The sequence below is a fragment of the Rhinolophus ferrumequinum genome, chromosome 6, assembly GCF_004115265.2.
Source record: "Rhinolophus ferrumequinum isolate MPI-CBG mRhiFer1 chromosome 6, mRhiFer1_v1.p, whole genome shotgun sequence".
In the NCBI taxonomy this organism is placed as follows: domain Eukaryota; kingdom Metazoa; phylum Chordata; class Mammalia; order Chiroptera; family Rhinolophidae; genus Rhinolophus; species Rhinolophus ferrumequinum.
The window spans coordinates 65,151,290-65,171,958 of NC_046289.1; the positions used below are offsets into that span (position 1 = coordinate 65,151,290).

The 20,669-nt window shown below is 36.5% G+C and overlaps 1 protein-coding gene across 2 annotated transcripts in view; it reads left to right on the forward strand.

Moving 5' to 3' along the window:
• The window catches only part of FSIP1 (fibrous sheath interacting protein 1), a 162,900-nt gene that overhangs the window by 11,494 nt on the left and 130,737 nt on the right, over window positions 1-20,669 (forward strand). For both annotated transcript variants that reach the window (XM_033108714.1, XM_033108715.1), the window contains exons 3-5: window positions 1,113-1,296; window positions 4,263-4,417; window positions 5,994-6,087. In XM_033108714.1, coding sequence (XP_032964605.1) covers window positions 1,113-1,296; window positions 4,263-4,417; window positions 5,994-6,087 — 433 coding nt within the window. The remainder of the gene's footprint in view (window positions 1-1,112; window positions 1,297-4,262; window positions 4,418-5,993; window positions 6,088-20,669) is intronic.

Below are 20,669 nucleotides of genomic sequence, written 5' to 3' on the forward strand. Positions count from 1 at the left end.
TTTAACAGAAGTATGTTTTTGAACAGGGAACGCTTTTTTACACCTCCGAGGTTACATTAAGTAGGCATTGTTTTGTTTGTTTGTAAATTGGTCCTTCACTAATTTCACTCTCTCCTGGATCTGTTTTCTTCTCTGTCGCATCGGGGAAGCAGTACCTTTATGATAGAGTCATGGTGTGGAGTAAACAAGGCAGTGTATGTAAATACGTAGCACAGGACGTGGCCAATACTTATTCCTCAGTAAATGGTGACTCTTGATTATTTACTACTGACTCAGCTCAGTGCCGCTGGGGCTTATGTCCTAGTTCAGTGAACAGAGATGCTCCTGGTTCCCTGGCAGTTTAATTCTCGGCACCACCAAACTGCTGCCTTGGAGAGTCACAAGGGGGCACAGATGACAGCAGGGGAGAGTTGATCATGTGGATGCAGAGAGGACATAAGACCCTCCAAGGACTGAGCCCTAAAGGGCTGGTGCAGACAGGTCTTCCATTGGGAGGGGAAAAGCACTCCTCTCCGAAGTGGCTGGCTCTCTCTCCCTGATGTCTTGCCTCTCCCTTCGCCTGAGTTCATTTCCACTCAAGGCCCTAGTATGAGAAACCAAAATGAAATAGAAAAACTGTGAATAGCATACAAATAAATTACTCACCAAACCACATGGTTCTGACTTGATGAATTTTATCAGAAGCACATCTCAGTTCAGGATATTCACTTTTCAATAGCTACATGTGGCTAGTGGCTGTTACGTCATATTGGACAGCATGGCTATAGACCTTTGACTCCATCTGAGTGTAACCTCAGGAAGCAGGGACCGTCGTGTCTCGTCCCCAGAGCCTGGAAGAGAGCAGTTCTCTTCAGGACTCATTCCTGTCTCTTCTCCATTATTGCTAGAAGTTGCTAGAGAATGGTGCATATTTCTTTGGTGTAAATTGTTATTAAATTTAATTGTGTAGTTAAATTATATTTAATTAAAAAGCTTTGTTGTTCTAGAATACTTTAATGCTAGTATATGTGTGTCTCCACATATACTTCCCTTAGTGTTAAAATAGTCTGGAAATTTAAAGTTAAAAAAATACATTATATTTGAAATATGTTTCTTTGGAAATAATTTTTTAGGTCGATACCGCAATCAAGTTGAACTTTGTTAAAGAGGGTCATTCAGAAAGCAGTGATACAGAGGGAAGTAGAAACAATAATGATGAAAAGGGGGAAAACAACTCTGAGAAAATAAAATTAGCTGAAGAGGGGTCAGATGAAGATCCGAACTTGGTGCAACATCAGATAATCTCTAAATGTTCAGGTAGGTGATTGGCTAATAATAATTACAGATGTTATAGTTAAAGTATTAGAATTAGGTATGTTTTTTATCAGCTAAGTAGGAATAATAATACTAATAAAATGAGCCATACTTTTTGTGAGCAAGTGATCACCAGTTGTTATTTAGAAGAATATTAGGAGTCCTTAAATACACTTGGAAAAATAATATGTCATTTAGCAAAATTGTTATTGTGGTCATTTTACATTAATCAAGTAGGAAGTATTTCTACATTTTTTGATGACTAAACTTGCACAATGAAATGTTATCCTGTAATTTATAAATGCCTTTTTAGGAATAATCCCACTTGATCTAATAACTTTTGGATTTTAAGAGACTCCTTTTTTTCACTGAGTCATTTTAAGAGACTCAGTATTAAATTGATACTGGTCAGAGTGAATTAGAACAGCAGTTCTTAAATGTGGTCTGCAGAGCCCTGTGGGGGTGGTCTCTGAGACACGTTCAGGAACTCTGCAAAGTAAAAACTACTTTCATCATAATACTGACATAATATATTAGTAATACAGTCCCCCATAATACTGAAATAATGCTTTTTGCCTTTTTGCCCACTGAATGGAGTTTGCACTGGTGGTACAAAAGCAATAGTGGGTAAAATTGCTGGTGCTTTAGCGTGAATCAAGGCAATGGCACCAAATTGTACTATTAGTCATTGTATTCTTCATGACCAGGCACTGGCAGAAAAAAGAAATAGCCAGTGTCACTCAAGAATATCTTTGATGGAGCAGTAGAAATTATTAATTTTATTAAATCTTGACCTTTGAATACACATCTTTTTAATATTCTCTGTGGGAAAATAATTCTGCTGTATACCAAAATGTGAAAGTTGTGTTGAGGAAAAGTACTTGTGTGATAGTTTAGTGGCTACTCTTTAACTGGAACACCATTTTTACTTGAAAGAAGGACTGACAGAAAAACTATTATCATTCAGACTTGCATATTTAGCAGACTTTTTTTGTTTGTTAAATGAAATGAGCCTTTTACCTCAAGGAAGACAACAGTATTTTTTTGTAAATGATAAAATTTGAACTTTCAAGTAAAAGACAGAATTTTTGAAAACATATCGCTGTGAGCTAGACGGCTTCCCAATACTTAGACTTTTCTGATAAAAATTCGTGGCCATATTAACAAATGTGATTTTTTGATATTGTATACTGAAATGTGGTAGCATTTTGGGGGTCTGCATAGATCAGTGAACCACTATTTTCCAAATGACAAATGCAGGATAAAAGTTCCTTCACGAAAGATAGATCCATGGATTTTAATGGAACAAGTATAAAAAAAAGCTCACTGATATGGTCACAAATTTTTATATTACAACTAACCTTTTAGAGACTATGCCTTGTTGAGTTTTGATGTAGTATCAAAGCAGAATATCCACAATTATCTGAAAAGGCTATCAAATTTCCCATCCCCTTTCCAATTACACGTCTCTGTAAATTTTCTTCATATGCTGTAGCTGAAACAACAGATTGCAGTAGATTGACTTTAGAAACAGAAAGGAGAATCCAGCTGTCTTCTGTTAAGCCAGATACTAAAAAATTAAAACAATGCCACTCATCTCAATGATTTTTTTGGAAAATATAGTTATTTGTCAAAAAATGTTATATTTATATTCACATATAATTAGTAATAACAGGTTTGTTATTTAAAAATATATTTGTTTTTATTTCTAATATTGTAATTATCAATAGATATGACTCACATAAAGAAACGCTGCTTTTGTTCTGAATAATTTTTAAGGCTGTAAAGTGAAGCTGAGATCATAAACTGTGAAAACCGCTGATTTAGAATGTTTGGGATGAGATCAGCTCTCACAGGTAGGCCAGGTGACTCAGGATTACAGTTATCAGAAAACAAGGTGTTACAGTTGAGATTAGCTATCGGCCTAGTTTACATTGTATTTATTAATAGTGTTTGAGTACTGTATGAGTTACTTCAAAATGCCTGCTGTATAGAACACCTGTGTACATGGAGCCTGAGAATGCTGGGATTGGCGGTTGGGAATTAGAACTACCTAGAGGCTGTTGCATTTGAAGTACTTAGGCAATAAGATTTGTAGGGCCTCCTCATTAATAAGATCAGTATTCTTTTTGGATAAGCTTATTCCCTCTAAAAATATCTCCTTTTCCTTAAAGAGGAATAATATACATCATAGGGAGACATCACTGGACTCTGAATTTTCAAAAGTGGCAAAATTTGGACTTTCTTAGCATAATATGCCATTTCTAATGATCTAAACTGGGGTAAGTGAGACATTAGTATTTGAGCATTTATGATCATTGCCAGGATCTCATCTTTCATCAGACTTCACAGAGGAAGTACCGCTTGGTGGTGAAGAGCTTTGGCTCTGGAGTCAGATAGATCTAGGTGGAAATTGACTCTGCCATTCACTAGAGATGTATGTAACAAACAGGTACAAATTAGCCTCAGTTTACTAATTTGTAAAAGGTTTCTATATGTTGAAACCACTTTGTGTCACTCATGACATGCTACATTTTATTGTAGCTATTTGTGTACATGCCTTCTCTTTCAGTTAGTCTGAAGCAGTTTTAGGATAGGGTATTTGTCTTATTCCTTATTTGTTAATTATGAATATAGAAGGTAGAGCAGAATGAAGGAGAAAGAATTTGGGATTTAAAATCATACATGACTCACTTCTGAGTTCAATGCTATAATTTATAAGCTGTTAGAAAGGACCCAGTTATGTCAACTGTAAAATAGAGATACATGTCTATTTCACAGGGTTGTTAGATAATTATATAAAAAAATACACGTGAAAATTCCTTGTAAATCAAGATACGCGACACCAGTGTTAGTTATTACCATCAGCCATAAACATTTGTTGAATGAAAGAATAGTAAAAACAAAACAAAACAAAGTTTTACGGTTTACTAAACTTCAAGCTCATTCCTATTTTCAACACAATATAGATGAACCTGAATTAAAAGAATTAGATTCTCAACTTCAAGATGCTATTCAGAAGATGAAGAGGCTTGATAAAATATTGTTGAAGAGACAATATAGAGAAAAAGAAATTAAGAAGCAAGGTCTAGAAATGAGAGTAAAGCTGTGGGACGAACTTAAGGTAAGAACTGTATAAAAACATATCTTCCTCTATGATGAGTAAGAAAAGCATGGACTGTGGTACGTAGTGGTTTTTTTAATTTTTTAAAAAATAATAGTGATAGCAAATCTGTAGGCTTCCTATCAATAGCGTTTGAGACCTTTAATTTAATTTAATTTGTTATTTATTAAATTTTTTTTTAAAAATTGGGGAATATCAGGGAACAATGTGTTTCTCCAGGGCCCATCAGCTCCAAGTCGTTGTCCTTCAATCTTAGTTGTGGAGGGCGCAGCTCACTCGCCCATGTGGGAATCGAACCGGCAACCCTGTTGTTCAGAGCTCCCGCTCTAACTAACTGAGCCATCCGTTGGCCTCTGTGGTAGTGTTAATGTGGTCTGTCTTTATTGACTTATTTTGTGGAGGTAGGTGACTTCGCAGCATTCCAGATTTCAGGCACCGCATTGGCACTGGCACGTTCATTCCCCTTGGACAGCCCAGTTGGACTTTTCTATTGGCATCAGGCTGGAGTTCTCCATTTCTGGAATAGAAAGGGGGTGTGGTGCCCACTTTCATCAAGTATCTATGTCTGCTTTTTCTTCAGCAAGGTTGAAGTTTGGGGATGAATATATAAATACACAAAAATTTAACCCCCTGGTTCTCATTATAATTTGAGTAAACTTTTGCGAACAACAACTGTTCGATATGCTGGTCAAAATCTCTTCAGGAAGCTGTAAAGTGCTTCAGGTCTGGGACCATGCTCTATTTGCTTCTTTCTCAATACATTTCTAGGGCTTGATTAACTTTCCTTGGCCCCCTTGGACGTCTTATTCTCTGTAGTATTGAGGGGTGGAGGTTGACCAGATGATGGCACTGACTTGATGTATAGCCATTGGCTTACATTTGAACTTTGCCCCTTAAAGGACAGTGAGCACTTTTAAGGTAAGGAACATTGTAGTAACAGATTGCTTGTTTTTGATAAATTCCTCCTTGATCAGTTGACTGACTTTGGAGGACATTTCGCAGATAATAATATGAATTAATAATGAAGTAATTAAGAATGCATTTTTACGAGGTTCCCAGGATGACTACTGGGATGGAAAGAAAGCAACATACAACACGCCGTGCTTTAAACTAGAGAAATAATTTGTGTAAATTTTAACAGAAAAAAATTAGCCTATCACTTATGCCTGCTGAATCTCAAAGCAGATTTTTACTTGCTTGGAAATGAGAATTATAACTGGAAACATAATAAAATACAGTAGCAATCTTGAAATGTCTGAAATTGTAATTTGATGATGTACCTTTAATTTACTCATTAGTTATAGAAATATTAAACAGAAACTTAAGAAGCTTTAAACAAGGTAGTTATCATATCATGATAGACATATATACATCAAGTCTTTCTGGGAATATCTATTGACAGAATTTTATGGGAACAGAAACCATTAACAGATTTCCTAATTAAAGGAATAAAAATGACCTGAACCTTCTTGTTTGTATGTACACAATTGGAAACCTTATTGGAATTTAACAAAATATTGATGAGTATAGTTTGCTTTTTTTTCTCATGTTTCAACTTTCATTTCTCTTTCATTAGTCTGCAAAACATAGTGAAGCTTTGCCAAATAATGAGGAAATGGAGAATACAAAAAAGTTTCTAGCTTTGACTGCTGCATCAGAAGAAACTGTTGGTGAGTAAAATTGATTCACCTTTATTTTTATCTCATAGTCATAGAATATTGGGATAAAGGTAAAATTCCCAATTCAATTATTTTTTCTTTTTCACTATGAGTTTAACTCTTCTTTAGGGGAAACAATCACATTAAGTAGGATTTTATGGAACTACCGTGAGCTTAGGTATGTTTCAGAATCTTCAAGGATTTTTATCTGCTTGGGTGGGTGGATGGGGGAAGAAGGCAGTGAAAAATCAGGAAATAGACAAAGTATGTCTTTGTGTTTACTTCCTGTGTGTCTTAGATGCCTCTTAGATTCCTGTGTGTCTTAGACACCCAGTTTATGCAGACAATACTCTCACGGCCTAGGATCCTCCCAGGAGGTGTCCCACTCAGGCTTCTGCAACCCTTTTCATAAAAATCTATTACTGATTTGTCCTAGTTCCTGTTCTCTCCTGTTTTGCACATATGTTTCTACTTTCACCCCTTGTGTGTATGTATATTTGTGATCCCCTCCTATTCCTTTTTCTTCTTATACAGAACTATTACGGAATCTGTAACCTATTTTAACGTATTTACATTATGGTGAAAATTTCAGGGATTGGAATGCAGTTGGTATTTTTGGCAGGACACTTTTGAAGTCCTTTCACCTACATCACATGAACCGTCGTCTAGTACTGCTTGGGCATTAGACTGGTTCAAGCAGGAGCCACTGATTTCCCTGAGAATCCTGGAATCCATTTGTCTTTTGCAAAGTGAATGTCCAACATTTCAGAATCCCAAGAACCTGATCCAGGCTACTGCAACTCTTTAGCATTAGCTTTGTTTGATGTGGGTGGGATTCCTTCAGGTTTGTGCCTTTCTGGACCCAGCATTGAGAGCTCAGGAGCTTCTTGGGCCTGTCTTCATGCGGAGAGAGAATGATGCTGGCCAGTTCCTACATATAGTGAATTTGTAGTGTCCCTCCCAAATTCATGTCCACTTGGAACCTCAGAGTGTGACCTTGTTTAGAAATAGGATCTCTGCATATGTAATTAGATAAGATGTGATCATACTGAATTAGCATGGGCCCTACATCCTAATAACATATCCTTACAAGAAGAGAAGACTCATAGAGACATGAGGACATAGGGAAAACGTCCATGTGAAGATAGAGGCAGAGGTTGGAATAGTGTTGCTGCAAATCAAGGAAAACCAAGGATTGCTGGAAGCCACCAGAAGCTAGGAAGAGGCAAGGAAGTGTTCTTTTCCAGAAACTTCAGAGGGAACATGGCCCTGCCAACACCTTGCTTTCAGATGTCTAGCTTCCAGAACTGTGAGAGAATAAATTTTTGTTGTTTGCTGCCACCAGCCCATAGTAATGTGTTACCGTTTGTTACAGCAGCCCTAGGAAACTAATACACTGACTATTCCAGCTACTTAGTGCAGGCACCAGAGATGTGAATGAGGGAGCAACCCTGGACATTTCCTCCCTAGCAAAGACCGTTTAGGGAAGAGCCAAGGCTCGACATATGGCCCCCGTTGGCAGTGCTCTGGACATCTCCAGCCAAATGCAGCCACTCCAGCTGAGGCCCCATTCATGATGGAACAGAGACAAGTTGTTCCTGCTCTGTCTCTCACATTACCGACTCATAGAATCATGAGCGTAATGAAATGGTCATTGTTTCATCCAACAAGTGTTTTTGTTTGTTTGTTTGTTTGTTTTTTAAAGATTTTATTGAGGAAGGGGAACAGGTCTTTATTGGGGAACAGTGTGTACTTCCAGGACTTTTTTCCAAGTCAAGTTGTTGTCCTTTCAATCTTAGTTGTGAAGGGTACCGTTCAGCTTCAAGTTGTTGTCCTTTCAGTCTTAGTTGTGGAGGGTGCAGCTCAGCTCCAGGTCCAATTGCCATTGTTAGTTGCAGGGGGCGCAGCCCACCATCCCTTGCGGTAGTTAAACCTGCAACCTTGTGGTTGAGAGCCACTGGCCCAGGTGGGAATTGAACTGGCAGCCTTCGGAGTTAGGAGCATGGAGCTCCAACTGCCTGAATCACCAGGTCGGCCCACCAAGTTTTGTTTTTTAAAAGCTTTTTATTTTGAAATAATTTTACACTTACAGAAAAGTTACAAAATAATACATAGAGTTCCAGTATACTCCTCACCCAGCTTTCTCTAATGTTAGCATCTTGTATAGCATAGTACAGTGTTCAAAACTTAAGAAATGAACATTGGCACACTACTCTTAATGAAACACAGATCTTAAAATGTCATCAGGTTTTCCACTAATGTCGTTTTTGTTTCCTACCATGTTAGCCCCAATATAAGAACCTAGCCGGACTGTCAGCTTTAAGTGTCTTTTGGAGCGAAAATTAGTATAAGACCCAGTCTTATTTTGCTATAATATCAGACTGGGTCTCATGTAATATAAGACCGAGTCTTATATAATGTAAAATATGATCCAGTCTTATTTGAATATAAGACTGGGTCTTATACAATATAATATAAAATAAGACCGGGTCTTATATTAATTTTTGCTCCAAAAGACACATTAGAGCTGATGGTCTGGCCAGGTGTTATTTTTGGGGAAACACGGTCGTATCTAATATAGTTTCCCATATCGCATTTAGTTGTCCTGTCTCTTTGGTCTCCTTCCAGTCTGTGATAGTTCCTCAGTCTTTCCTTGTCTTTCATGATCTTGACATGTTTGGAGAGTACTCGTCTGTTATTTTGTAAACTATCCTTCAATTTCAGTTTGTCTGATGTTCCCTCTTGATTAAATGGAGGTTATGTGTTTTTGGCAAGCACACCCCAGAAGTGATGTTCTTTTCTGAGTCAGTTATACTCGGGGTACCTGATGTTGATATATCTTATTACCATTGATGTTAACCTTGAAAACTTGGTCAAGGTAGTGCCTGCCAGCTTGCTCCACTGTAAAGTTACTATTTTTCCCTTGGAAGTAATAAATATCTTGGGGAAGATACTTTAAGGCTATGTAAATATCCTGTTTCTCCTCAAATTTTCACCCACTTATTTTAGCATCCATCAGTAGTTCTTGCCTGCAATATTTATTAATGTATGCCGCTAAATTTTGGGTGACTTTTTTTTAATGCAACAATAGATAACAAGTGGTTTGCATTGGCATTCTTTTTCTTTTTTTCTTTTTTTTAATTAAAATTTATTGGGGTGATAATTGTTAGGAAAGTTACATAGATTTCAGGTGTACAATTCTGTAATACATTATCTATAGCTCACATTGTGTGTTCACCACCCAGAGTCAGTTCTTTTTCCATCACCATTTACCCGTTTACCCTCTTCTAGAGTCCCCTTTCCCCCTTGCTCTCTGGTAACCCCTAAACTATTGTCTATGTCTATAACTTTTTGTTCCTTCGTTTGTTTTTCTTGTTCTTTTGTTGTTTTCAGTTTTATATACTACATATCAGTGAAATCATATGGTTCTCAACTTTTTCTGTCTGACTTATTTCACTTAGCATTATAATCTCAAGATCCATCCATGTTGTCACAAATGGTCCTATTTCATCTTTTTTTTACTGCCGAATAGTGTTCCATTGTGTATGTATACCACAACTTCTTTATCCATTGATCTATCGAAGGACATTTTGGTTGTTTCCATGTCTTGGCCACCATAAATAAAGCTGCAGTGAACATTGGAGCACACGTGTCTTTATGTATAAATGTTTTCAGATTTTTTGGGTAGATACCCAGAAGAGGGATAGCTGGGTCATATGGTAATTCTATTCGTAATTTTTTGAGGAACCTCCACACTGCCTTCCATAACGGCTGCACCAGTCTGCATTCCCACCAACAGTGTATGAGAGTTCTTTTTTCTCCACAGCCTCTCCAACACTTGTTACTATTTGTCTTGTTGATGATAGCCATTCTCACTGGGGTGAGGTGATATCTCATTGTGGTTTTTATTTGCATTTCTCTGATGATTAGTGATGTTGAGCATTTTTTCATATGTCTATTTGCCATTTATATGTCCTCTTTGGAGAAATGTCTCTTCAGGTCCTCTGCCCGTTTTCCAATTGGGTTGTTTGTTTTTTTTGTTGTTGAGTTGTATGAGTTCCTTGTATATTTTGGATACTAGCCCCTTATCAGAGGCACTGTTTGCAAAAATCTTCTCCCATTCATTCGGTTGCCTCTTTATTTTGTCGATGGTTTCTTTTGCTGTGCAGAAGCATTTAAGTTTGATATAGTGCCATTCATTTATTTCAGTTTTTACTTCCCTTGCCTTTGGAGTCAAATTCATAAAATGCTCTTTGAACCCAAGGTCCATAAGTTTAGTACCTATGTTTTCTTCTATTGTTTTAAGCGTAGGTCTTTGATCCATTTTGAATTAATTTTGGTACATGGTGACAGATAGCAATCCAGTTTCATTCTTTTGCACGTGGCTTTCAATTCTGCCAGCACCATTTATTGAAGAGGCTGTCTTTTCTCCATTGTATGTTTTTTGCTTCTTTATCAAAAATTACCTGTCCGTATTTATGTGGCTTTATTTCTGGGCTCTCAATTCTATTCCATTGGTCTGTGTGTCTGTTTTTCTGCCAGTACCATGCTGTTTTGATTATTGTTGCCCTGTAGTACAAGCTAAAGTCAGGGAGTGTGATACCTCTAGCATTGTTCTTTTTTCATAGGATTACTTTTGTTATTCGGGGTCTTTTGTAGTTCCATACAAATCTGATGATTTTTTGTTCTATTTCTTTAAAAAATGCCATTGGGATTTTGATGGGGATTGCATTAAATCTGTATATTGCTTTGGGTAATACGGCCATTTTAACTATGTTGGTTCTTCCAATCCATGACCACGGAATGTCTTTCCATTTTTTTGTGTCTTCTTCAATTTCTTTTAAAAATATCTTATAGTTTTCAGCATATACGTCTTTCACATCCTTGGTTAAGTTTATTCCTAGGTATTTTATTCTTTTTGTTGCAATTGCAAAATGAATTTTTTTAAAATTTATTTTTCTGAGATTTCATTGTTAGTATATAGGAATGCAATGGACTTTTGTACGTTGGTTTTGTAGCCGGCAACTTCACTGTATTCGTTGATTGTTTTTAATAGCTTTTTGGTGGATTCTTTAGGGTTTTCTATATATAGCATCATGTCATCTGCAAAGAGTGACAATTAAACTTCTTCATTCCCAATTTGGATGCCTTTTATTTCTTTGTCTTGCCTGATTGCTCTGGCGAGGACTTCTAACACTGTGTTGAAAAGCAGAGGTGATAGAGGACAGCCTTGTCGTGTTTCTGAATGTAGAGCAAAGGGCTTCAATTTTGCACCATTAATTATGATATTAGTTGAGGGTTTGTCATATATGGCCTTTATTATGTTAAGGTATTTTCCTTCTATATTGATTTTATTAAGTGTTTTAGTCATAAATGGATATAGTATCTTGTCAAAATGCTTTTTCTGCATCAATTGATATAATCATATGATTTTTGTCCTTTATTTTGTTTATGTGATGTATCATATTGATGGATTTGCGTATGTTGAACTATCCTTGTGCCGCTGGGGTGAACCCCACTTGGTCGTGATGAATAATCTTTTTAATGCATTGTTGCATTCGATTTGCTAGAATTTTGTTTAGGATTTTTGCATCTGTATTCATCAGAAATATTGGTCTGTAGTTTTCTTTTTTTGTGTTATCTTTACCAGGTTTTGGTATCAGGGTAATGTTGGCCTCATAAAATGAGTTAGGGAGTATTGTCTCTTCAATTTTTTGGAAGAATTTGAGTAGGACAGGTATTAGATCTTTGAAGGTTTGATAGAATTCACTAGTGAAGCCATCTGGTCCCGAACTTTTGCTTTTGGGAAGGTTTCAGATGGCTGATTCAATTTCCTTACTGGTGATTGGTCTATTTAGATTTTCCAATTCTTCATGATTCAGCCTAGGATGGCTGTGTGTTTCTAAGAACTTGTCTGTTTCTTCTAGGTTATTCAAGTTGGGGCATATAGTCTTTCATAGTATTCTTGCATGATCCTTTGTATTTCTGTGGCATCCGTGATAACTTCCCCTCTTTTATTTCTGATTCTGTTTATTAGTGTCTTTTTCTCTTTTTATCTTAGTGAGTCTAGCCAAGGATTTGTCAATTTTATTAATCTTTTCAAAGAACCAGCTCTTTGTCATGTTAATGTTTTTTATTGTCTTTTTGTTCTCTATGTCATTTAGTTCTGCTCTGATTTTTATTATTTCCTTTCTTCTGCTGACCTTGGGTTTCATTTGTTCTTCTTTTTCTAGTTCTTTAAGGTGTAATGTGAGGTTATTTACCTGGGATTTTTCTTATTTCTTCAGCTAGGCCTGTAATGATATAAATTTCCCTCTTAAAACTGCTTTCGCTGCATCCCCAAAATTTTGGTAGGATGTATTTTCCTTCTCATTTGTTTCTATGTATCTTTTGATCTCTCCTCTTATTTCTTCTTTGACCCAGTCGTTCTTTAAAAGTATGTTGTTTAATCTCCACATATTTGTGGTTTTTCCTGCTTTGTTTTTGCAGTTGATATCCAATTTCAAAGTCTTGTGATCAGAGAATATGCTTGGTATCATTTCAATCTTCTTAAATTTGCTGAGGCTAGTTTTATGTCCCAATATGTGGTCTATCCTTGAGAATGTTCCAGGTACTCTAGAAAAAAATGTATAGTCTGATGTTCTAGGATGAAGTGCTCTATTAATGTCAATTATGTCCATTTCATCTAATGTGTCATTTAGGGCTGCTATTTCTTTATTTATTTTCTTTTTGGATGATCTATCCATAGCTGTCAATGATGTATTTAAGTCCCCTACTGTAATTGTGTTTTCGTCAATTTCTCCCTTTAGTTCTGTTAGTAGTTTGTTGGTATATTTCGGTGCTCCCAGATTGGGGGCCTAAATACTGATGATCGTTATGTCTTCTTGTTGTATAGTCCCCTTTATCATTATGAAATGTTCTTCTTTGTCTCTTGTTATCTTTTTCACCCTGAAGTCTGTTTCACCTGATATCAGTATGGCTACACCTGATTTTCTCTGGATACCATTTGCTTGGAGTGTCAATTTCCACCCTTTCACTTTGAGTCTGTATTTATCCTTGTAGCTGAGATGTGTCTCTTGGAGGCAGTGTATGGTTGGGTTTAGTTTTTTGATTCAATATGCTACTCTGTGCCTTTTTATTGGTGAGTTTAGTCCATTTCCATTTAGGGTGATTGTTGATATGTGAGGATTTCCTGTCATTCTATCTTTGGTTTTCTGGTAAGACTGTGTCTCCATTGTTTCTTTTCCTTTTTGTTGTTGTCTGTTATTTTTGTGTATTGGTATTCTATGATTTTTTCCCCTGTTTCTTTTTTTATTATGTTATATATTTCAGTTCTGGATTTTTTTTTTTTTGAGTGGTTATCATTAAGTTTATGTAAAAGAAAGTTTGATATTTAGAATATTCCATTTTCTTCAGCACGCTTACTCTCTTCATTCCCATATTCTGATTCAGGTCTTTTGTCTCCCCCCTTTTATGTTTTGGTTGTCACAAATTATTCCTATTTATGCTGGTTGAATAGCCTCCTTCAGTACTTCTTGTAGTGCAGGTCGTGTGTTAGAAAATTCCCTCAGCTTCTGTTATGTCTGGAAAAGTCTTTATTCCTCCTTCATATCTAAAGGATATCTGGATATATTATTCTTGGCTCATAATTTCTCTCTTTCAATAGTTTGAATATTTGATTCCACTCCCTCCTGCTTTGTAGAGTTTCTGCTGAAAAATCTGATGATAATCTAGTGGGCTTTCCTTTGTAGGTTACCGTCTTCTTTTCCCTGGCTGCCTTGAGGATTCTTTCTTTGTCATTAATTTTTGACAGCTTCAGTACAATATGCCTTGGAGAAGGCCTGTTGGGGTTGAAGTAATTAGGTGTTCTATTTGCTCCTTGGATTCAAGGATCCAGTTCTTTCCATAAATTTGAGAAGTTCTCATTGACTATTTGTTTGAATATACTCTCTGTTGCCTTCTCTCTTTCTTCTCCTTTTGGTATGCCCATTATTCTTATATTGCTCTTTCTGATGGAGTCAGAAAGTTCTTGTAGAGTTTTCATTTCTTTTAAGTCTCAAGTCTCTTTCTTCTTCCATCCGTGTCATTTCCAGATTTCTATGTTCAATGTCACTGATTCCTTCCTCCAGCTGGTCAACACTACTACCTAAGCTGGCTATTTCATTTGTCATTTCTTTTACTGAGTTCTTAATCTCCAGAAATTGTATTTGGTTCCTTTTTAAAATTTCAGTCTCTTTGGTAAAATATTCATTTTGTTCTTTGATTGTGTTTCTGAGTTCATTAAACTACCTGTCTGTGTTTTCTTGAATCTCGTTGAGTTTTTTAAGAACTGCAATCTTGAATTCTCTGTCATTTAAGTCACATATTTCCATGTCTTTAAGTTTATTTTCTGGAGACTTTTCATTTTCTTTCTGAGCTGTCTTTTTACCTTGGTTATTCATGGCAACAAATGATTTATTATTTGTCTTCCTAGACATCTACAGGCATGGGTTCTGCAACAGGTTGATAGAAAGAGGTCTTTATTTTGTTTTCCAGTAGGTGTTGGTAGAATGTTTTATTTTCTCTCCAACTGCAGCCTTTTATTCTGTCTCACACTATAGTGTTATATTTTCTCTGCACTATTCTGGCTTCTCACACAATGGGGGGATTCCCTGGAAGGAGGGCTTCTCCTCTGTGAACAGTTCGCTTGGGTCATAAGGTGCCTCTTTCGTGGGGGGATGTGGAGAGCTTCTGAAGTTCCAAAGCTCTTCCTGCACCAGATTCAGAGCGCATGTGTTTCAGCAGCTCTGTTACTCCTGCAGGGATCCTCCCAGATAGGTGGGGACAGGGGCAGGGTGGGTTGTGAGAGGTGGCCCAGAGCAATGGCAATGACCACCACTACAGCCAGTCCTGCTTCCATGGCTCCCTCCCCTTTGCCGGAACTAGTTCGGCTGAGGGTCCGTGTCTGTGGACAACAGTTCTCAGAACTGCAAATATTCTGTTCTTTTGATCTGACACTGCTACTGTTCCACTTCTAGCACTGGGCAGGTGGGGGCGGGGCAAACTCTGGTCAGGTAAGGAGGAGGCGGCTAGTCTCAGTGCCTAAGTCTTCCATTCTCTGTGGCAGTGAGGGCTTAAACCACCGTTTTCAGCCTTCTTCCCTCAGTCTTTTCTCCGAGGTGTCTGCTGTGAGCATTGGGTTCAGCCGTGTTATATGCTGTCCCCTCAGCCCTGTGGGTCATAAGCGGAGCCCTAGCAGTCCGAGTATTTCTGCAGTAGTTCTGGAATGCAACGAGCTCGGAGGACCGAGCTAGGTCTGCATCCTGCGCCTGCACAACTCTGTCTCTGTACTTCTACCTTCCCTCCTCCCCCACTCTCACAATTTGCTCACCTTTAGATGATTTCAGTAGTGTGCCTCTTACTCTTGCCTGTCTGCTGCACAGGGAGTCCTTTGTGGAGTTACAATTGTTCAGTTTGTTGTAAATTCCAGGGGAGATTTCAAGAGGCTCACTTCACGGTGCCATTTTTATGGTGTCATCGCATTGGCATTATTTTTAATGACTGTATATTAACTCCCTATATGGATGTACCATGATTTGTTCAACTAATACCTTCCTGTTAAACATTTAGATTATTTCTTTTGTTTTTCATGTTTTTTCAATTATACGTAATACTGCAATAACATCCTTAGGCAACTATTTTGTTATTACCTTCTGCGGTAGGCCCCCAAATATGCCTCCCCCTACTGCCCCCAAGAAATATTCATGTCAAATCCCTAGAAGCTGTGAATTTTACCTTATTTGGAAAAAGGGTCTTTGCAGATATGATTAAGTTAAGGATCTGAGGATAAGGAGATAATCCTGGAATATGGAGGTGGGCTCTAAATGCCATCATAAGTGTCCTTATGAGAGAGGCAGAGGGAGGAGAGTCTCACACAAGAGAAGGTGAGGTGAAGATGAAGGCAGAGATCTGAGTGATGTGACTACAAGCCAAGATGCTGGCAGTCACCAGAGACTGGAAGAGGTCAGGAACGGACTCCCAGCGAGGGCCCCTGCAGGGTACGACCCTACCGACACCTTGATTTGGACTTCTGGCCTCTAGAACTGTGAGAAAATACATTACTGTGGTTTTAAGTGACCAAGTTTGTGTTGATTTGTGACAGCAGCTATAGGAAACTAATACACCTTTGAATAAGGTGTATTAAGACAATCTACCTAGTTAAAGGAGTTGGACTTTTTAAAGATTTTTATCCATATTGACTTACTGAAAGGTTATATCAATTTAGACCTCCATCAACATTGTATCTGAGTATTGTTTTCCTATACCTACAATGAATTTTGTAATTGTTTTAAAATTTTGTTTATTTAAAACTAGAATCACAATAATGTGTATCTCTCAGGGTGATTGAATACTTATTCTTTTGTTTAGTCATTTTGTGAATTACTTGTTCTTTTATAAAGTGAGGTATTCCTTTTTATTGATTTGAAGGACGCCTTTACATATTAAGACTACTAAATCTTTGCCATAAATATGAAATACATTCTTCTAACTTATTTTTCTTTAGTTTTGTGGTATTTCTTGCTCTACTGACATTAACATTTTTTTATTTAGTTAAATCAGTCATTTCTTTTATGTTATTGTTAATTGTTGCTCTGCTTAAAAACTCCTTGAGCAATTTAAGATTATATAAAAATGTACCATGTTTTCCTTTCATAAGTTATTATTTTATGAAATGATTATACATATTAATCTATTTGGAATTTGTTTTGGTGTCACATATGAGATCATTGGTTTAGTTTTCTTCTGCCCAATTTGTTAGATAATTGTTTCAAGACCTTTTATTGGAGAATCCATAATTTCCCTACTTATTTGAAATGCTAACTTTATCATGCACTAATTGAGTCTATTTACAAAATTTCTATTACTTTAATATTTCTGTCTGTGCTGATGTTAGTATTGCACTGTTTTGATTATTGTATTAATAGCTTGTAATGCATTTTGTTAGGGCAGGTATATTGTCTTTTTCAAAAAGTTTTTTTGAAATAACATATTTTCCACAGGGCTATTTTTCTTTCAGAGCTGTTTAGCAATGACTACATTATTTAAGAAAAAAGACTGCAGAGCACTTCTAAACCAATAGCTTATACAATGCTTTTCTATTAACTTAAATGTCTAGGCTATTGTATGAAGATAGTCTATCTCAAAAAGTTTAACTTCTTATATTTTTCTTTCATGTCTATCAGTAATTCTACACCTTCATAGAATTGAGACTCCACCCTCTATTCCCAAATAAAACATCTGGACAGTGTCAGGAATGTAATTCTGGATGCTATAGCATCTCAGCCTCTGCATTTTTGGAAACAGAAGCTAAATGATGGTTTCTACAATGGATGAGGGGATTTATGGCAGCCTTTAGACATTAACATTTTCAGTCACAGAGTTCACTATCAAGTGAACTTTTGGCTCCGGAGGGCAAGACTTTTGTTTTCAGTTGCCCTTTCTTCAACATTAAGTCAGAACTATCAAATACATTAATTTTTAAAGCTCATGACATGTATATTTGGCTTAAACCTCTAGAGTTCACAGTTGTAGCCCTGGAATCACACGACTACTGTAGGCCCTACAGATAGTTACAGTCAGGTTAGATTAGTGCTAATCCTCTAGCATGGAAAGTAGTTGGACTTAATGAACTGAAAGCTAGAGTTACCAGGGGCTTGAAAGTTACGTTCAGAGAGAATCATTGCTTTAAACATTATCATGTTAGAGTTTCAGTTGTTAGAGTTTGAATCCTTAGTCAATTATTACATATTGGCAGAGCAGATAAGATTTGTTTATTTATATTTATCTTTATTTCATTTAAATTTTATTTATGAATTATTTATTTATTGTATCATTCATTTATATTTATTTATATTTATAAGATTTATCAGATTGATTTATTATGTATTGGTGGAGTGGATAAGACACAGAAGTAGGGTTGATGTAAAATGAAATGTGAGGAAAAGACAGGTAGGCGAACCAAATGTCTGTTGTCGGTCCTCTGTTGTCACTATCTGTCTTGATTAGCTCACACTTGACCAGTTCACCAAAATGAAGAGACAGCATTGTTGTTGTCTCTTCAGATTTTATTGTCTCTTCAGATTTTATTGTTTCTTCAGATTTAATTAGGACACATTTTTTTGATGACTGGTCTTTTATAGAAGGCAAATTACTTAATGAAATTTCCTGCTGGTTCTTTGTATCCTAGATATGTATTTAGCAGTCACTTACCTGATTTTTAAAAATCTTAAAAACCAAAAGAGATAGGATTTACTTTAGAATACATCAGTAGCCTAATTACTCATTTAAAAAATATTTTATGTAACATAATTATTACCTTATTCCAAATGAGGAAACTTTTGGAATCTTGTGTTTAAGAAAGGTATGATTAGTGTATTTTCACTGCATGTATCAAAGAAATGCATAGAAATGCAAGAGTCCAATTTGACCACATAGCACTGATTTTTGGAAGTCTCATATTCCTACTATTATGACATAGCAGCATATTATAAAGTGGTGTGAAACTGCTTATATCTGTTCCATTCTGAGATCAGTTTCTTTCCCATGTTTTTCACTGAACTTCAGCTATCTCTCTTAATTAAAAATTTAAAAAATTAAATGGTTAACACATTATTTTGATCAAGCCGACATATACAGAGGGTGTGAATAAAATGTATACACATTTTAAGAAAGGAAGAAACTGTATTAAAATTTTAATACTTAATATATGCCGTTAACAAAAGATGAGGACAGTTATGTGTATACAGTTTTTGGCACCTACAGTATATAGCCATAAGTTTTAAAGTAAAATGTTTTTATAAGGCTTATTATGAAAACAAATCTTACCTTTTCCCTCCATGATCATTTTTTTGCTACCAGGAAAGCGCAAAGCCCTTGTAAATTGTCCAGTAGATGGCAGCATCTAGTTAAAATGCGTACTTTAAAAAAAAGTATTGAAGAATTTACAGCCAGCTGTTATTTGGACTTGAACTTTAAACACACATGTACAAACATACCCAAACCTACTTTCTACTTTTCTTGTTAATTTTTTCCTTTTAAAAAAAAGAGGGAAATTCTTAAGATGAGCGTTCTTCTTTGTCTCTCTCAGTCATTTCCTTAACTTTTTATTTAAGAGTAATTTGACAGACTTTGGACTGGTGTCAGAATGGCAATTTCCAACCTGTTTTCCGGCCCCCCAAACACAAAATACATCCTAGTCCCCTTCTCACATCACAAATAACCCACAGCAAAAAAAGAAAAATGAAAAGATACTTTTGAGTTGTTATTCAGTTTTATTTATAGGTACTGAACATAAATGAAACCTTGACTCCAAGAGAAAGATAAAAAACACATTAAAGTGATTTTTACCACATTTTGGTTTTATAACCCAGAGTTAATAACTTCAAGTTTAACTACTGAGATTCTGAAGTAGACGCTATTGCACTGGGCTAGAGATATCAAAAATATTTTAAAATATCCCACTCCCTACTTGAGGATTCACTTCTACATTTTTCTAGAGAAATATCTTGAAAATCAAACTCTTTACCATTCCAGGAGTTTTCCCTTGTTTTTTAGCATTGATCTGAGGAATAGAGATAGAATTCAATACTCTCTAAAACAGATACATCACATCCAGTGATGTGGTTGTTTGTTATTGGTGTTTTTGACAGAGGTTATTCTTTTTTGCCTTTGTCCCATTTGCCTCTTGTGTTTCCAGCTCCAAATTTGTAAGTATGTGAAAGCATGCAACAGTGACATATTAATCAAATCATGCCTCTCAAAATCTGAATACCTCTTTTGAAGTGCTTTTCCGTGAAATTCAGCTATGTGATACTTCTGCTTTTGGATGTTAAGATTAACTATTCCAAGAAAGTCTAGTAGTCTCTTCCTGCTCTGATTTGCAGAGGCCTGAGGGAGAAAAATCATATAATAGTGCTAACAGGTACAGTTAAGAAATTTTGGTTTTTAACCTCTGTTGGATTCTTAGTATTGCCTGGCAATTTCTTTGGCAGTCTCCAAAGTGGGTATTCCAAATTGTTATTATGTGTTTAACCTCCTATCCTCTTCTGCAGGTTCTTCACTCTGGCAGTCTTACTGTCTAGAGAAAATGGATCAACTGGTGGGAATCCCTTCCCCATTCTTTCTTTCTGTCTCTAAGCTGCTTTCTGATTGTGCTCCTGCATTCCCCTTCACCCTCCCCTTAGATTGAGGGAAGGTGCTCTTCTCCAAGGCCAAAGTCAATAACATCCCATCCCTTTCACCCTGCCCCTGGTTCCTGATTCATCAGTCATTCTGTCTCTCACCTAGAGCTTCACTTTCTCTCTTCTCTGGCTCCTTCCCTTTAGTTTACCATGTTTAAAACTTCTGGTCCTAAAACAGAATCAAAGAGCCATCAAATCAACCAAACATACCAATGAAACCTCATCCCTCAGTTCTTCACCCTACTCTCAAACAGACGCCACTCAATTTTCCTCTTCTCCTTAAAAGGTTAGGCTTCTTGAAAAAATAGTCCACACCTACTGGTGCTACCTGGTCAACTGCCATTTACTTCTTAGCTCCTCATTGGTATGTATTTC